Genomic DNA, 14,328 nt, shown 5'->3' with positions numbered 1-14,328 from the left:
TTCTGCTTTTGAAAGTTACTGACAGTCTACTAACCTCAAAGAGGGTTTACATCCTTTCAAGGTGAATCTCTGATTATATAGTGTCTAGGAGTCTCAGTTGTCATTCAGAGATACCAGACACCTTTTATCTTTAAAATACATGCCATAGGGCCATGATCAATGGCCTTAAAATCTCAGCAGATAACTAGCATCACAAGTATGAACAAAATAAACTGATTATAAGAAAATAGTGTAACTAATTGACCGTTTTCTTATGCAGAGATAGATAACTGCCTTTTTCGTAAGGTTTAAAAAAAGCGTTATTTTTAGAAACATACAAAATTTAGAAATAAACCAGGAGCTTTGTTTTGCTTTAAAAAAAAAAAAAGAGTTTGCTTTGAGCACTGCTTTCAGTTAAAGAAAACATGACCAACCTTTATTAGTCAGTTACTGCTGTGACAGTCACATCCTATTTGGTCCTTTAGGTGATACATGTAAAAGCAAATTGATTTATGAGGAAATATGCAAACAGCTGGAAGGAGAAAATGAAAGGTGTGGAGCAAGGAAGGTTCCTGAACCACAGAGTGGTTTATTCTTATCCCCCCCAAGGAACATTCTGAAACAGTGTTTGTTTATCCACATTAAGATTTTTTTTAAAAGTCTTTAAAAGAGAACGTCAATTCAAAATTAAAACCCTGAAGATACAAGGTCATGCTTCAACCTTTCCTAGAGAAGGAATTCCCAGAACATTAAAGAATCTTGTTTCTAAATTCCTTTTATCAGCATCTTAAAATAAGTTTTCAAAACAACTATTTTTTAATCCAAACTTAATAACTAGCCCTTCTTCACAATATTTGACCCATTTCAAATTCTTTTCAATGTGATTTTTACTATTTAACTTGATCAAATAATTATGAAGAATAATCGATGGGCACTAACCAGTTCTTCTAAAGGGTTAGACTTTCTGCTTATAATCTCTTGATTTCCTTTCCTACACTGAAAAGAAAAAAAAAAAGAATGTTTACAGACACTAGATAAAATTAAAGGTCTTTTTTTTTTGAGTCACAAATTTGAGATTACCACCATCTCACACACACACACACACACACACACACACACACACACACACTATAATTTACACAGTACTTGTTGGCATGAGGGAAGGATCTAAGGTCTTTGGGGATGTCTCTATTCACATAGACCTGTAATAGGTCCCCACTGTAACTGCAATAGAGAAGATGCAAATGGTTAAAATGGTTAGCAGAGTAGACAGCAACAGACCGCTTGAGACGAGAAAACTGAGCTGTCCATTAGACAGACTTGATAGCTAATTGAACAATGATTACATGCTAGCCAGCCACTGTGTACAGTTCACATTTGTGCCTGCACAAAAAGTGCCAATTATTTCATTCTATGGATCTTCAAGTTCTCTAATAGATAATGGAAACTACAAATCTTGAATCCATAGCTGCTAAGGGCTTTAGCTACCTATGTATTATCTAACTCATCTATTAAGCTAGTTTTTTAACTTAGATGGAGTCAGCTTTTATTCTTTCAAATTCACTGTAATTTAGATTATCTCGAATGGCCAATTAAAGACTCTGTTTAAGAACAATTATGGACTTTGGCCAAGCACATTTAAACAATTACATACATTCCATTGAAAAAAACATCCTTGACATTTGTGTAGTGAAACTATTCTATGACATATTATATTATTGTAATTTTGGAGAGAATTTACGAAAGCCTCAAGTTGCAATTTTTTTTCCATGAACAGTCCAGTCACCACTCTGCACCTACTCTTCTTCCCCGCCGAACACTGCTGATTTAATTTATTATAAAAAATTTTCATTAAAGAAAACAAAAAAGTCCTCTAGGTTCACATACCAAGGGAACTAGCAAAAGAAAACTTTGTGTTGGGTTTATTATTGTATATAAAGCAAAGATACAGGAAAGATTGGTACTAATATTTGCCTCAGTTGCTAGGATTTTATGAAGCACGTGACTTCACGTGTTAGCTTCATGCTGCATTTGAAAAATCATGTTTTTTTCCCATTTTATCCTTTAGTTCACAATAAAATGCAATTCTTGCTAGAATTTTTAAACTCTATGCTACAGGAACTTAATTCACAGTGAATATTATTCATACACACTAGGTCCAGGAATGTGAAATTTTAAAAAGCAAAATACAATATGGCCACTAGGTGGTGATATCAATCCATCAAACTAAGTCATTGTTAAAATAGAATTTAGAATGTCCCCTAAAATCGTAATTATTTACTCTGGTGACAAAAAAAAAAAAAAAAGGGAAGGATTATCTGTGATATGTCCTCTCATTTTTGTGAGGGAAAGCAGAAAAAGAATACTTCGCTAGAAGATAGACCTCAGTCAGACAGTATTTGCCAACTTGATTGCATTTTATTCTGCTACAGGCCATTGCAGCTATAATCTGAATTTTCTATTTGACTAAAATATTCTTCTACAATAGCTTATTTTTCTCCATTTTGCCTTTTCAAATTATCACGATTTACATCAAAGGTGAAATCGCATTACAAACAAAGCCAAATCTATAACATCTACCTAAAATCCTTAGAACAGGGCAGATCATAAACACGTATGCACACAAATGAATATCTGCAGTACGATTCACATTTAGTTTGGTCTTAGGTAAAAACTTATCTAGAGTAAGCATGAAAACATGACACCTGTACTAAAAGTTGACTTCTCTGTGTGCAGCCTCTCTTATCATCTTTGCTCCCGCAGCTACAAATGACATCCAAATGCAGTTGATGCCAAGGGTGAGCAGATAACCACCAAAGTATAAAAGCAAACTCCAAATAGAAAACACTTTCCCAAAAGGAGGGCTTACTCCTTTGAAACACACACAGATAAGAAGCCACCTTTTCACTAAGTAAAGAATTCAGAATAACTACTCTGGGTTACCCCCCAGCCTTTCAGAACACAGGTCAAACGTTTATCTGAAAGGAAGCTAGGAAGACTACTTATTACAGAAATCAAAACATTTGGTAACTTTAAAATGCCTTTTTTCACCCCCAGATGGCTATGGGACACAATAGACATTTGTTCGCAGTCTGTGGGGGGTATGTCTAACTTTGTTTTATTTAACTTGTTTGGGGCAAATGACCTCCCTCTGAGGTAGAAATGGACTGTCTTCTGATCCTTGTACTTGCTTAAGGTTACTCTGGTCTGGGTCCTTATTTATTTATGTTTTAAGGGAGGTTATGGTTTTGCTGTTGTCTTTTAGTTGAACCACCGAAAGGAAAAGAGCAGCTTTGTTTTAAAGGAGAAAGAGACGTTTGTTTTGGTGTCACTGCCCTAGGCAGGCAGCCTGGAGTCCAATCCTACAAACATGAATATGCTGAAGAGAAGAAAAACTAACTTTGGGTCTCCTGATAGTTGTTAAAGTGGCAATATGCCCATTATTTTCCTAGCTGGCAAATATTTGTGCAGGAGAGACAATCTGCCAGCTCTTGAGTACAGCACTAATCTTGTGTAATAGTGAGCTCACTGCCCTACAAAAGCAGTAATTATCAACAGCATTTTCCAAAGGATGTGAGTTACTCCCACTGTGAGACCACTTGGAGACAGGGCCCCAGGCAGAGTCCCACGGAGCCGCTTGCATTTAATCCCTGCCATAAATGGGTGCCAGTGGGCTCCTTCATCCCACGCTTGTTTGCACAAGTCTTCAGTCAGAAGGTGCTAACAATCCAAACTCAAAGTGAAACTGCCAGACCCTATTCGATATTTTTCCTTTTTTCTTTCTTTTTCTTTCCCTTTTCGATGGTTTCTCATTGCTTTAAACTTATTAGCAATTAAATTTAAATGTATGCGATTTTAAAGTTTCGTAGAGCACTGTTGGAAAATCATCTGTGAGAAGGAACCACTAAATTGATAAATTTTCTTTTTTTCTTTTTTAGATGATCTCAATTATGAAATGATTTTCCAGTTAAAGATAAATATTGTTCTTCCAACTGTTTGACCTGACACTAGCCATTTGCACTCAAGTAAAGGCAAGGTGGAGATGAGAGTTTTGTATTCTAGAACCACCCTATAGCCATTACATTTCACATGTAGAAGCAGAAGAACTAATTCTCGGTTTCAAATCAAATTGAACTGGGACACAAGTAAAAATTTTCATTAAGAGCTCAGTGGTCTTTTGTGGGAAAGAAACTGAGAGTTTTACTAATGAGTAATGTGTTAAAGGCTGAGGAAACAGCATATGTTTCCCTTGGCTTTTAGGTTAATAATAAAGCCTGTGAGGTTTAACATAATGAAATTAATGTTGATATGTATGCAGTTTGACTTTTTCACAGAGAAGTGGCATTTGACCTGGAGCTAAAAGCACACCACCTCCAATGCACATCCACCTGCAAATACTTTATAGAAAGTATTTTAAGATTTTCAGGTAAAAAAAGTAAAATTAAGTTTTTGGTTTGTGGGTTTTGTTTTGCATTATTTTTCCTGCTAAATCATGTGTAATCCTTTCAAACAAGCAGAAACAAAGGAGATTAGAAAACACCAGGAATTAGTTAATACTCCTAATTCTCTTTTCAATGTCCAAGACATCTGGGAGACGGAGGAGGCTAGAAACTTTTGTGTTTATAAAAGGGTAATAACGATTCATTCCGGCAGAAAAAAGAATAATGGCCTGCGATTTGTTACTCCTTTTCTCTGCCCCTTCTAAGTGTCTCTTCCTGGGTTAAGGGCTATTTCTTTATTGTTTCTACCTTTTTCAAAGCTGGTTTTTCTCACAATACTTGGTTTGACAGGCTGATGTGTTTATTTATGAAAGAAGAAAAGGCCCTCTGGATCAAATCCACAACCAATCTGGCTAGTCTCATGCATCAACTCTAACTAGGAGGGCGAGTGGGTGTCCCAGATTCTAGGTGTGCCAGTTTGGCCTGTGTTGGACCATGCTGATTACAGATAAAATTCAATTATTGTCTAGAAATGTTTTTAAGTAGTTTTAAGTACAAAAGGCTATCAATTAACCTTTTGTAATCTATCTCATAACTATCAGGGGGAAGATGAGTTGGCTAGAACTAGAAAATAATATGTATATTAATCTGTGAATTAGTAACTTGTTCAAGAACTTCCTGACTAGATGCAGACAAGTGCAGAGGAGAGGAAGTCTATGTTCTCCAAACAGGACACTGGAGAGAGAGAAAGAGAAGGCCATGACTACATCCTAGAAAGCCGACAAGCCAGCAGCCTTGCATGGCTCAACACTAAGTGCTGACAAAGTAGAGATGACTAAAGAAAAAATGTGAGAGACAGAAAATGTTTTTTGTGGTTTTTTTTAATGCATAAGAACAAAATCAGAGGTTTGTTTTTTGTTTTTTGTTTTGTTTTGTTTTTTTACCAAACAAATCAAACTTTCCAAAAGCTCCTCAGCATTTTAAAAAGGGAACTGAACTGTCAGTTCTATTCAATCTTCAGTCTCTGGACAATGCTATGTGAGGTGACATTTTTCTTTGAAGTAACTGCGTCTGATCCACTGAAGCATCAGATCCCCAGTGGTGAGGGGTGAGCTTTGATGGTGCTGGGGAACTCAGTGAAAGCAAGAGAGAAAGGAGCAACACAGACCATGAAGAATTCCCCTTATGAGAATCTTATTTTGAGAGGTCAGAAAGAGGAGGGAGAGGGGTTGTAACAGCTTTAAATCTCTGTGGTCTGTGGGTTGATTTTAAACCACTAGGTAGGAAAGCAAGTTATAAAAAGTAATGTGATTAAGGTGCCTAATAGTTTCCAACATCTCCCTAATTAGTGTGCGTGGACATACTATAGACTATAGATGAAAAGAGAGTTGTGAATTGAGTTTGCTAGAAGTCGTATAGGTAGAGATACAAAAATGCTTCCATAGTGTTTCCTGCTGTCTAGCTCCCGCTGTGATTGAAAGAATGGCCTTGGATAGTGGATGAGTAAATGAGCTCTGTCCAAACTTAGGCAACAATTCATCTTTGATCAAGCAATCTAAAAAATAAAATGAGCTGATAACATTCAGTAAGATTTCCTTTTGCTTGTTTCACTACATTTTGGATTTGAAAAATAGGGTTCTTTAAAGTAATTTCTCTTCAAAAATTATAATGGTAGAATATGTGCCTATCTTGAAAAAAAAATTCTTTTTCAGTTTCGAGTCATTGTTGGTTTTCTAAAGCTCCACTTTTTCTTCCTAAAGTTTATTGCAAATGTATTCTTGGGACAACCACAGACAAAATTGTCATCTTTCCAGTAGGAACACCTGTTTTCCTTTGGGTTAATAACCTTGTAAGACTCATTATGCTTGGCTGTATAACTAGTTTTTTAAGGAACATTTTTTCTTTTCTCCTTAATCGAAACTTCATCTATTATGTTTTAATATTTTTCATACTGGTACAACTTTAAATAAAATATTCAATTTAGATAACAAGAATTGTCACAAAGAAATTCAGCCAAAAGACTTCATTGGTCATTAAGGATTCAAAAGATAACAGGATAAGTTGGTTGAGCAATGTACAAATATTGATTATCACTCAAAACGCATTTATTAGGTATCTATTTTTGTCAACCACTCTGCTAGCTTCTGAACAATCAGAAATGAAAGTTAATCCCTGCCTCAGAAATCTCACTGTCAGGAAATCGACCTCACAGGGGTCTGTGGTAGGATGGGAAGAGTGCACAAAGGGCTGCAGGAATACAAAAGAGGAGCTCTTAGTCGCACCCAGCTAGGAAAGCTTCCTGGAAAAAGGGGACTCTTGGCTAAGTTTGGTATTTGGAAGCTTATTAAATGAAATTAGGGCAAGAGGCATGAACATTCTAAGCATGAGGGCAAGTGTATGCAAAGACCTGAAGGAGTGAGATGTCATGGCTTCTTCTAGTGCGTGTTTTGAGATGGATAGCTTAGGAAGTGGCAGATGGAGTTGATGGTCTTGGTATGCCATGCTAATAATTAGAAATTTTACTGAAGGTGATAGGAAGACATTGAAGAATTTTAAGCGGGTAACAAGAGTTCATAGTAAGGAGAGAGGAAGGTCATAGGCATTAAAAAACAGATCTGAGGAAAAACACTTCAGACTAGTCATTCATTTAACAATAAGTTAAGGAAAGAACTTAAAAGCCAGCTAATAGTATAGAAACTAGATAAGAAATATTTGTTTAAGTTTGCCAGCTTTAATGTGTATTTAATTTAGTGTCTTTGAAGACATTACTTGGATGACAAGTAATTCATTATTGAATTTATTTGTCAAGGTTTCTAATAAAGCACTTGTGACATTTCACTGTTAGAGATCAATAGTCAGGTTAAAGAATAACTTCTGGTAGAAATAATAATTGCTGGTAGAAATAATTCTGTAGAAACCCAAGTGACAGAGTGAAAACCTAAATTTGTTAAGAGAAAATAGCCTTAATATAAACCACAAGGGGAAGCTTAGCAACAATTTTATTCATGAGTACACTTTTGTGAAATAAATAATTTTAAAATATTTTCTAAATATAACAAAAACAGGGATTTGGCATTTTGTTAATCATATCATCATCCTATCACTGAAGTCAATAATGTGGAGTGGATTGATCAGAATCTGAAAAAGAAGTGCAATTTAGATGACTTGAACAAATAACATTGTTACGTTAGCATAAGTACATATATTGAATTAGTCTAGCTATAAAGCATAATCATGCTAAATGTGATATAATTATACTGCAAGTCGATTCGAAGCAAAGTTTAATTATTTCAAGAAAAGAAGTTATTGAAATTGAGAACTAATGTAAACTTGTTTGTTTTTACTGAATATTAGACTGAATAACCAGGGATAATATATGGTAACTATCAAAGGTTCTTTTTAATACTGCTCTACCTCCCAAGAAGGATAAAATCTAATAAATCTTTCAAAACAAAAAATGAGAGGAGAGGAGGGGAGAAATCACTCTAAAACGTAAACAAAGTGCTTAAAATTGCACACAGTCAAGTTAACGCCATTTCCAAGTGTAAGCAGATACTGCTTGCCCCAATGAAGAGTTTACCATTAGGGATATTTTCAAAAGCAAGACACTTGGAGTAAACAGAGAAACAAAGGAGAGCTATTTTATTCAAAGGCCTGTGCACATATGGAACCTGTTAAGGAGATGATGGCTGCAGAAAGAACTACAAACAAGTGAAAGAGACACCTAGGCTGTCTCCGAAAGGAAGGGATGGAGGCAAGGGTGGTTACAAAAGCAGAAAGTGGGCCAGAGATCAGTCAGATGGGAGGGAGACAGGCTGTTGGGCAGATGGTCTTCTCTGTTCCAAAATGTTCAAAGTGAAGGGACACTCCTTACCACACTTTTATTTTACACAAAGAGTGAATTAAGAAGAAACCAAGGGCCTGTCAGTTTTTTCTGGAGTTAACTTGTGTCATTTCCTTGATAAACTTTGCTTGTTTATGTTATCCATTTGCTGCCTTCTTCAAACTGAGGCCCTCACTTGGTGCTCTTTCCATAACTCTTAGGTTTCAATGAAAAATGTGAACTGAGAGTAAGGTTCCTGTTTACATTGTACAGTTATCTATGTAAGGTTGAGTTATCTTCCTCTGAAAATTTCTGGGGAAGATTAATATTTCTCTTTCGACAAAGTGCAATGCTCACTGATTTACCAAGTTTAGGACCAAACTAGACTATGGAAATGGTAATTTCACAGTCCATTAAAAATTAATGGACACAGGTGGAAAAAAAATAGTTGAGTTGGCTTGCTCCAGTATAGCGGAATAATGACAGCTGATGAGCCAAGCTCACCTGAATGGCACCTGACAGGGAAAATATTTTACGAATCTTACAGATATAAGCAGATATTCAATCTCATTAACCAAGCTCACAGGGAGTATAGGGCCTTATCCTAGATACCAGGAGACATAAAAAGCAAGCAGGACAATCACTTCTTTGAAGAGCCGAATTGTTAAAGGAGAGACCAAAATAAACATCTAGTAACACCTAAAAATGCTAAGAATGAAAACATGCAAATCAATTCTATATAACCACTGACAGACAAAGTAGTCAGGCTTGGCCCAATCAGGTGGGCATATAGCAAATGACAGGTTTTCATTCTTAACATTTTTAGGTGTTACTAGATGTTTATTCTAGGCTCAGAGCTGGCCCATGGAGTAGACTTTGAGATATGTATAGTCTGGGTCTGCTGAGCATAGGTAAGTACCAGTTGAAATTGGCCACCTGAGTCCTTGGCCTTCTAGCTTCTGTAATACAGTTGAGAGCTCACAAGGACCTGCACTTTCCACTGGGCTATTTGTAAGGGAAAGTTTGTGGGAGGAAGGCTTACTGGTGGGTATCCTAGAAACCCAATTTATCCTCCAAAAGAAGTATCCCTTCAACAAGAGGAAACTCATTAAATGCCTATACTATACAACATATATTAACAAAATTATAAAAATACTTTTAACTATCAGTAATACACAGAAAGAAATCCTTTTAATTTTTATATTCACTTATAAATTAACGAAAATAAAATCATCTATCTTCAATTAAAATTATACCTAAGGACTTATGCCATAACAACCACTATTAATCTAATTGACCAAATTCATCCCCCTTGGGTACAGCAAAAAAAAATCAAAAAAGAAAAACAACAACATACAGATGCAACAATTGCAGATACACCACCCAGCTAGGACAATCAGAAGAAAATGAGACTATTGATCCAGAGGACATGGTTCATATACCTTGCTGAGAATATATTTTATGGACAATCTACTTTCTCTATTTTTTCTGAATCTTGCCAAAGAACCTATTTATGAACTTGAATGACAATCAGTGTTGATTAAACGTAAAGAGTGATGATAGAGAGTAAGCCAAGTTTTATTTCAGGGTTGCTAAAGGGGTAATGAGGATACTCTTAAAGTCAGGAGGTATCAGCCAGGACATCTGTGGCTTTGACTTAGGCCTGAGTTTAAATACTGGCTTCACCACTTAATAGCATTGTGACTCTGGGCAAATATCTCAGCCTACTGACCTTCTCTTTCTTTACCTGTAAAATACCTAATGTCTCCCTTAAAGGTTATTGTAGGGAATGAACAAATTGCAAAGTGCTTAATAGAGTGACCAACACAGACGAACTGAGCCCTAAGTCCACAAGAGCACTGGGAAGCTTTCCAAACAGAGTAGAACTTCCAAAAGCAGAGATTACTTTGGCATCTGTTCTAGGATGAACTTTATATTTTGCCAAACTCATTAAATCTAGATAAGTACCAGGTAATAAATGAAATTTAAGCAGCTAAGTAATTCACACCCGAAAAGAGCTTAAAAATTATTTTCAATTTTCCTTCTTGTTTATCTAATTTAGAATTTAATTTACACTTACCGTCTAGCCCAGTGGATCCCAACTTGGTCTGCATTTTAGAATCGGCTGGGGAACACTTAGAAAATATAGCTGCCAGAGGTTTTGTGATATTGAATTTGAGCTGAGGCCTAGGCATCAGTTGTTTAATTACACTCCCCTGGTGATTCTAATGAACAGCCAGGGCCTAGAACCACTAGTAAAGCTAACCTCACTTGAATTATTTCTAAAAATTAGACTCATATGTATTTACTAGTAGTGATTCAAAACAGATTCACCTATCCTGATTTAAGAAACTTATTTCAGCTTACTAAAGGTTGTAGCCATTATTACCAAATCACTCCTTTCTTTAAGAAGTAGAGAAAGCTAAAAAACATGAGTCGGCAGAGTTTGAATGGAAGGAAATTCATAAGATTATAATTCAACACTCTTTTTTAAGATGAAAAAATTAAAATTTTTTCTTGGATAAAAATGAACCATGCCTTATAGCAGATTTCCAGTGCAATTATGTAAGAGGAAAAGGTGTATTTTTTAAAAGCCTTTTCTTTTACACTTATGTTTTTCCATTTTACTTTGAAACTATACAAAACAAAGATAACCATCTGAAAGACAGACCTGAGGCAATTCTGATTATGCGGTTTTCTGGTTCAATGGAAATCTGATACATTCTTCTTGTAAAGAAAGCCACAGTGACTGGAGCACTGGAAGTTGAATCAGTTTGAATAGAACTTTACTGTAATCAGTTTGAATAGAACTTTACTGAATAGAACTTTACTGTAACCTCCTCTATTTCACTGAGTGACTCTGAGCAACTCACTTAACTGGTCTAATGTCCCCTCTACACCATGCAATCAACATACAGTACTATGTTCCTAGAAATGGCATCATTTTCATAAGCAACTTACCAGTGTGCTGCCATCTGTCCAACGGAAGTCATGCTCAAACATCTTGTCATTGAGGCCTATCCACTGATAATCATGTCCCACACCTAAAAGGTGGTAACAGATATTTTCGTTACCTTTCCCATATATAAATAAAATGTATCAAAAAAGTCATCTTTGGAGTGAATCATGTATCCTCATTCTCTTTTCTGGCCGGATTTTTGTTTAGCTGTTCATAAAAAATCTTTCATGGTCTAGCTAGCTTTTGTTCTTCTGCCCAACATGCTCTAAACTAAAAAGCTAATTCAGAAACATTGTGAAACATTAAAATATCAGACATAGACAATTATTTTCCTAGCGGTTTACTACAATTAAATTTTTTCCAACCCTACTCATAATAGAAACTTTCCAATTTATTTTATTAGGCTATGCCATTGACAAAAATTCAGTGACGCAGTGAAACGTGACAGATCTTACCCTAGCTTCATTTTGAAAGCCATGTGTATCTTCTCAAAGCATTTTAAACAGTGAATAACTAGACCAGACAGTTTTGCAAAATTTCCTCCAAAAATTACTTTCACCATGAGATGAGTCACTTGCAAGCATACCATGCAAAAAAAAATTAATGAACCTCTATCCAGATTGCAAATTAACAATCAAATTTCTACGAGATAGGAGGAATCATGAGAACATATTTCATTGAGCATCAAACAACACTTCATGAGCAAAAATCTTCTGTGTATTTGCTGCATAAGAGCTAGCTGCCCTCCTCTTTGCTATAATCCAACGAGTTATTAAACAGCTCTGGTAGTAAGTTTCATTAGCATTCAGTCTCCACCTATTCATGAGTTTAATATGAAGCCCACTTTCTATGGTCTAAAATAATTAGAAACTTAGATGAGAACCAATTATGCACAGAAGATAAGAACAGGGTGCTATTAAGGATTCAATTTTAATCACTGGGATAGAAATAACTGAAAACAATTTTCTCTAATTTTAGACAACATATGCACACATTCAAAATTGGTTACCATAAGAAAAGTAGATTGAACCATAAAAGGTGGCCATTTTTGTTAAGTTAAAAAATTATCAGATTGCAATTTCGTATCATTCAACCTATAGCATGCTATTTCACCTATTATTGCTGGCAGACAAAGAAATGCCTTCCTATGTTATAGTTGAACATTTCCCCAAATGGGGAACTCACATAGGAGAGATGGTTTTAAGTAGTTCACAGATGAGGGATTTATTAAGTTGAATCACAACTGAGAAAGCTAGTTTTTATTTAGTTAGATAGAAAGCTAGGAAGGTGGTGAGAATGACTAAAGCTTAGGAAACCAGTGTATGTTTGGTACATACGATTCACAAACATTTGTTCTTCATGAGATAGAATGCTTGTGAGATGGGCGCCCTGCAGACGGCACTCTCTTTCAGCTGCATCCCATGTGCGTCGGTGGGCGAAGTACTTGTAGCACTGCCCTTGGAATTTGTGCCAACCATAGTCACATGTCTCGGTGTCTAGGAAGAAATAAGGCATACACTTATTAAACTCACTTACGTCATTCAAACTTGGCTCATCAATCCAAGTGTTAACAGAACACTCAAGTGAATGTCAATGCAATGTCCCTGAAGTAAAGGATTCATAAAATTTGGTCATGATGACAAAGAAATTATGATAAAGAGAGCTCAACTGATTCCTACCAAGTGGGTGTTTGTATAGTGGGTGGTCCTCAAATAAGGTCATGTTGCTTCTTTCAACTTTGTTTTGTTATAATGTTGGTGATAGACTGTAGAAACTTAACACCTGTTTATATCAATTAGCCTATAGTTAGATACAGGCCTGAGAAATAAAGACTTTATGTTTCATATTCCATCAAGCCATATATATATGCGTGTGTGTGTGTGTGTGTAATGTGTGTGTGTGTGTGTGTGTGTGTGTGTGTGTGTGTGTGTGTGTATATATATATATATATATATATATATAGGAGGAATCATGAGAATATGTATATATATGTATATATATACATATATATATATGTATATGTATATGTATCTCTTTCACAACAAGCACACTGTAACCAGTATCCTGGTAGGATGAAAACATATTTCCAGTATCTAAATTTTACACTGGCAGTATGCTCCAGCTATACTTTCTAGATTGTCAGTTTTTATGTATTGTCACGGGGAAGCAGCCTTGTTCATAGCACAGCATTCTCAGTGGTAATCTTCTCTCAGACTCATCCACTCACAACTGGTGTTAAACTCTATGCATTTAATAATGGTTAATAGAAATAATTTTGAGTTTCACAAAACAATTCTCACAAATACATTTAACTAGTTACATGTAAAAGGTAACAAAACTGCAAAGTTCATAGAATTTAAAGCACCAAGAAAACTTTCCATATTACCTAGTAACCACCCTTCCCTCCCCTAATTTGACTGATCAATGAAGAAAACAAAACCCTGCTACGTGAAGTAAATGCTTTTTTATATATGCGACTTGGTGGCCAAAGTGAAATCAACTTGTCTCCTGACTCTCACTCTTTCTACTCTTCTCTCTATAATCGTGGGAAAGTATGCATTCTGAGGGATTTAATTTTTCCCTGGCTTCAGTGATTTAGACCATAATCATACAACAGATGCAACTTATCTCTGAGAGCAGTCTTTATTTCAGTTTAGTCTATCAGGCCTGTTGTTTAGTTATAGCCAGCTGACTAATTGGTTTAAACAATGTGCACTGGAAGTTTTGAGTTTTATTAAAGTGGAGTTTGGAGACCACTACATCTCACAGGAAGAGACTTGGGACACAGCTAGATGATTTGGTATAAAAGGAGCACTCAGTGCCTCAGGACGAAGCGTATTTTCGTTACTTGGATGTAGTAGTATTCCCTTTGGGAAGTTCTCATGGAAGAATTCAGAGGTGAGGTACAAGTGGTAGGGAAAAACAGATCTTCATATATGAGCGAGTTAGTTTATTAGAGAGGAGTTGGAAAAAATTTTAGAATGCTCTTACTGCTAAAGTCAATAATGCATAATAGCACCAATTTAATTATAATAGCATAGATTTCCTTAACCTTGGAAATTATCACTTATTTTAAGATACACAGGTTAAAATTCTCAAAGATCCCTAATTTATTGAATAATACATCA

General features: G+C 35.7%; 1 protein-coding gene across 2 annotated transcripts in view; it reads right to left on the bottom strand.

Annotated features, from left to right (window-relative positions):
* Positions 1-14,328, bottom strand: part of VCAN (versican) — a 115,680-nt gene that overhangs the window by 12,224 nt on the left and 89,128 nt on the right. For both annotated transcript variants that reach the window (XM_011377726.2, XM_023523149.1), the window contains 2 exons: positions 12,538-12,696; positions 11,203-11,285 (listed from right to left, as the gene is read on the bottom strand). In XM_011377726.2, the coding sequence (XP_011376028.1) occupies positions 11,203-11,285; positions 12,538-12,696 (242 nt within the window). The remainder of the gene's footprint in view (positions 1-11,202; positions 11,286-12,537; positions 12,697-14,328) is intronic.

Source organism: Pteropus vampyrus, unplaced genomic scaffold (genome assembly GCF_000151845.1).
Source record: "Pteropus vampyrus isolate Shadow unplaced genomic scaffold, Pvam_2.0 Scaffold11, whole genome shotgun sequence".
Lineage (NCBI taxonomy): Eukaryota > Metazoa > Chordata > Mammalia > Chiroptera > Pteropodidae > Pteropus > Pteropus vampyrus.
Note: the sequence above shows the minus strand (reverse complement) of the source record. Positions and strands in the feature narration are given on the sequence as shown.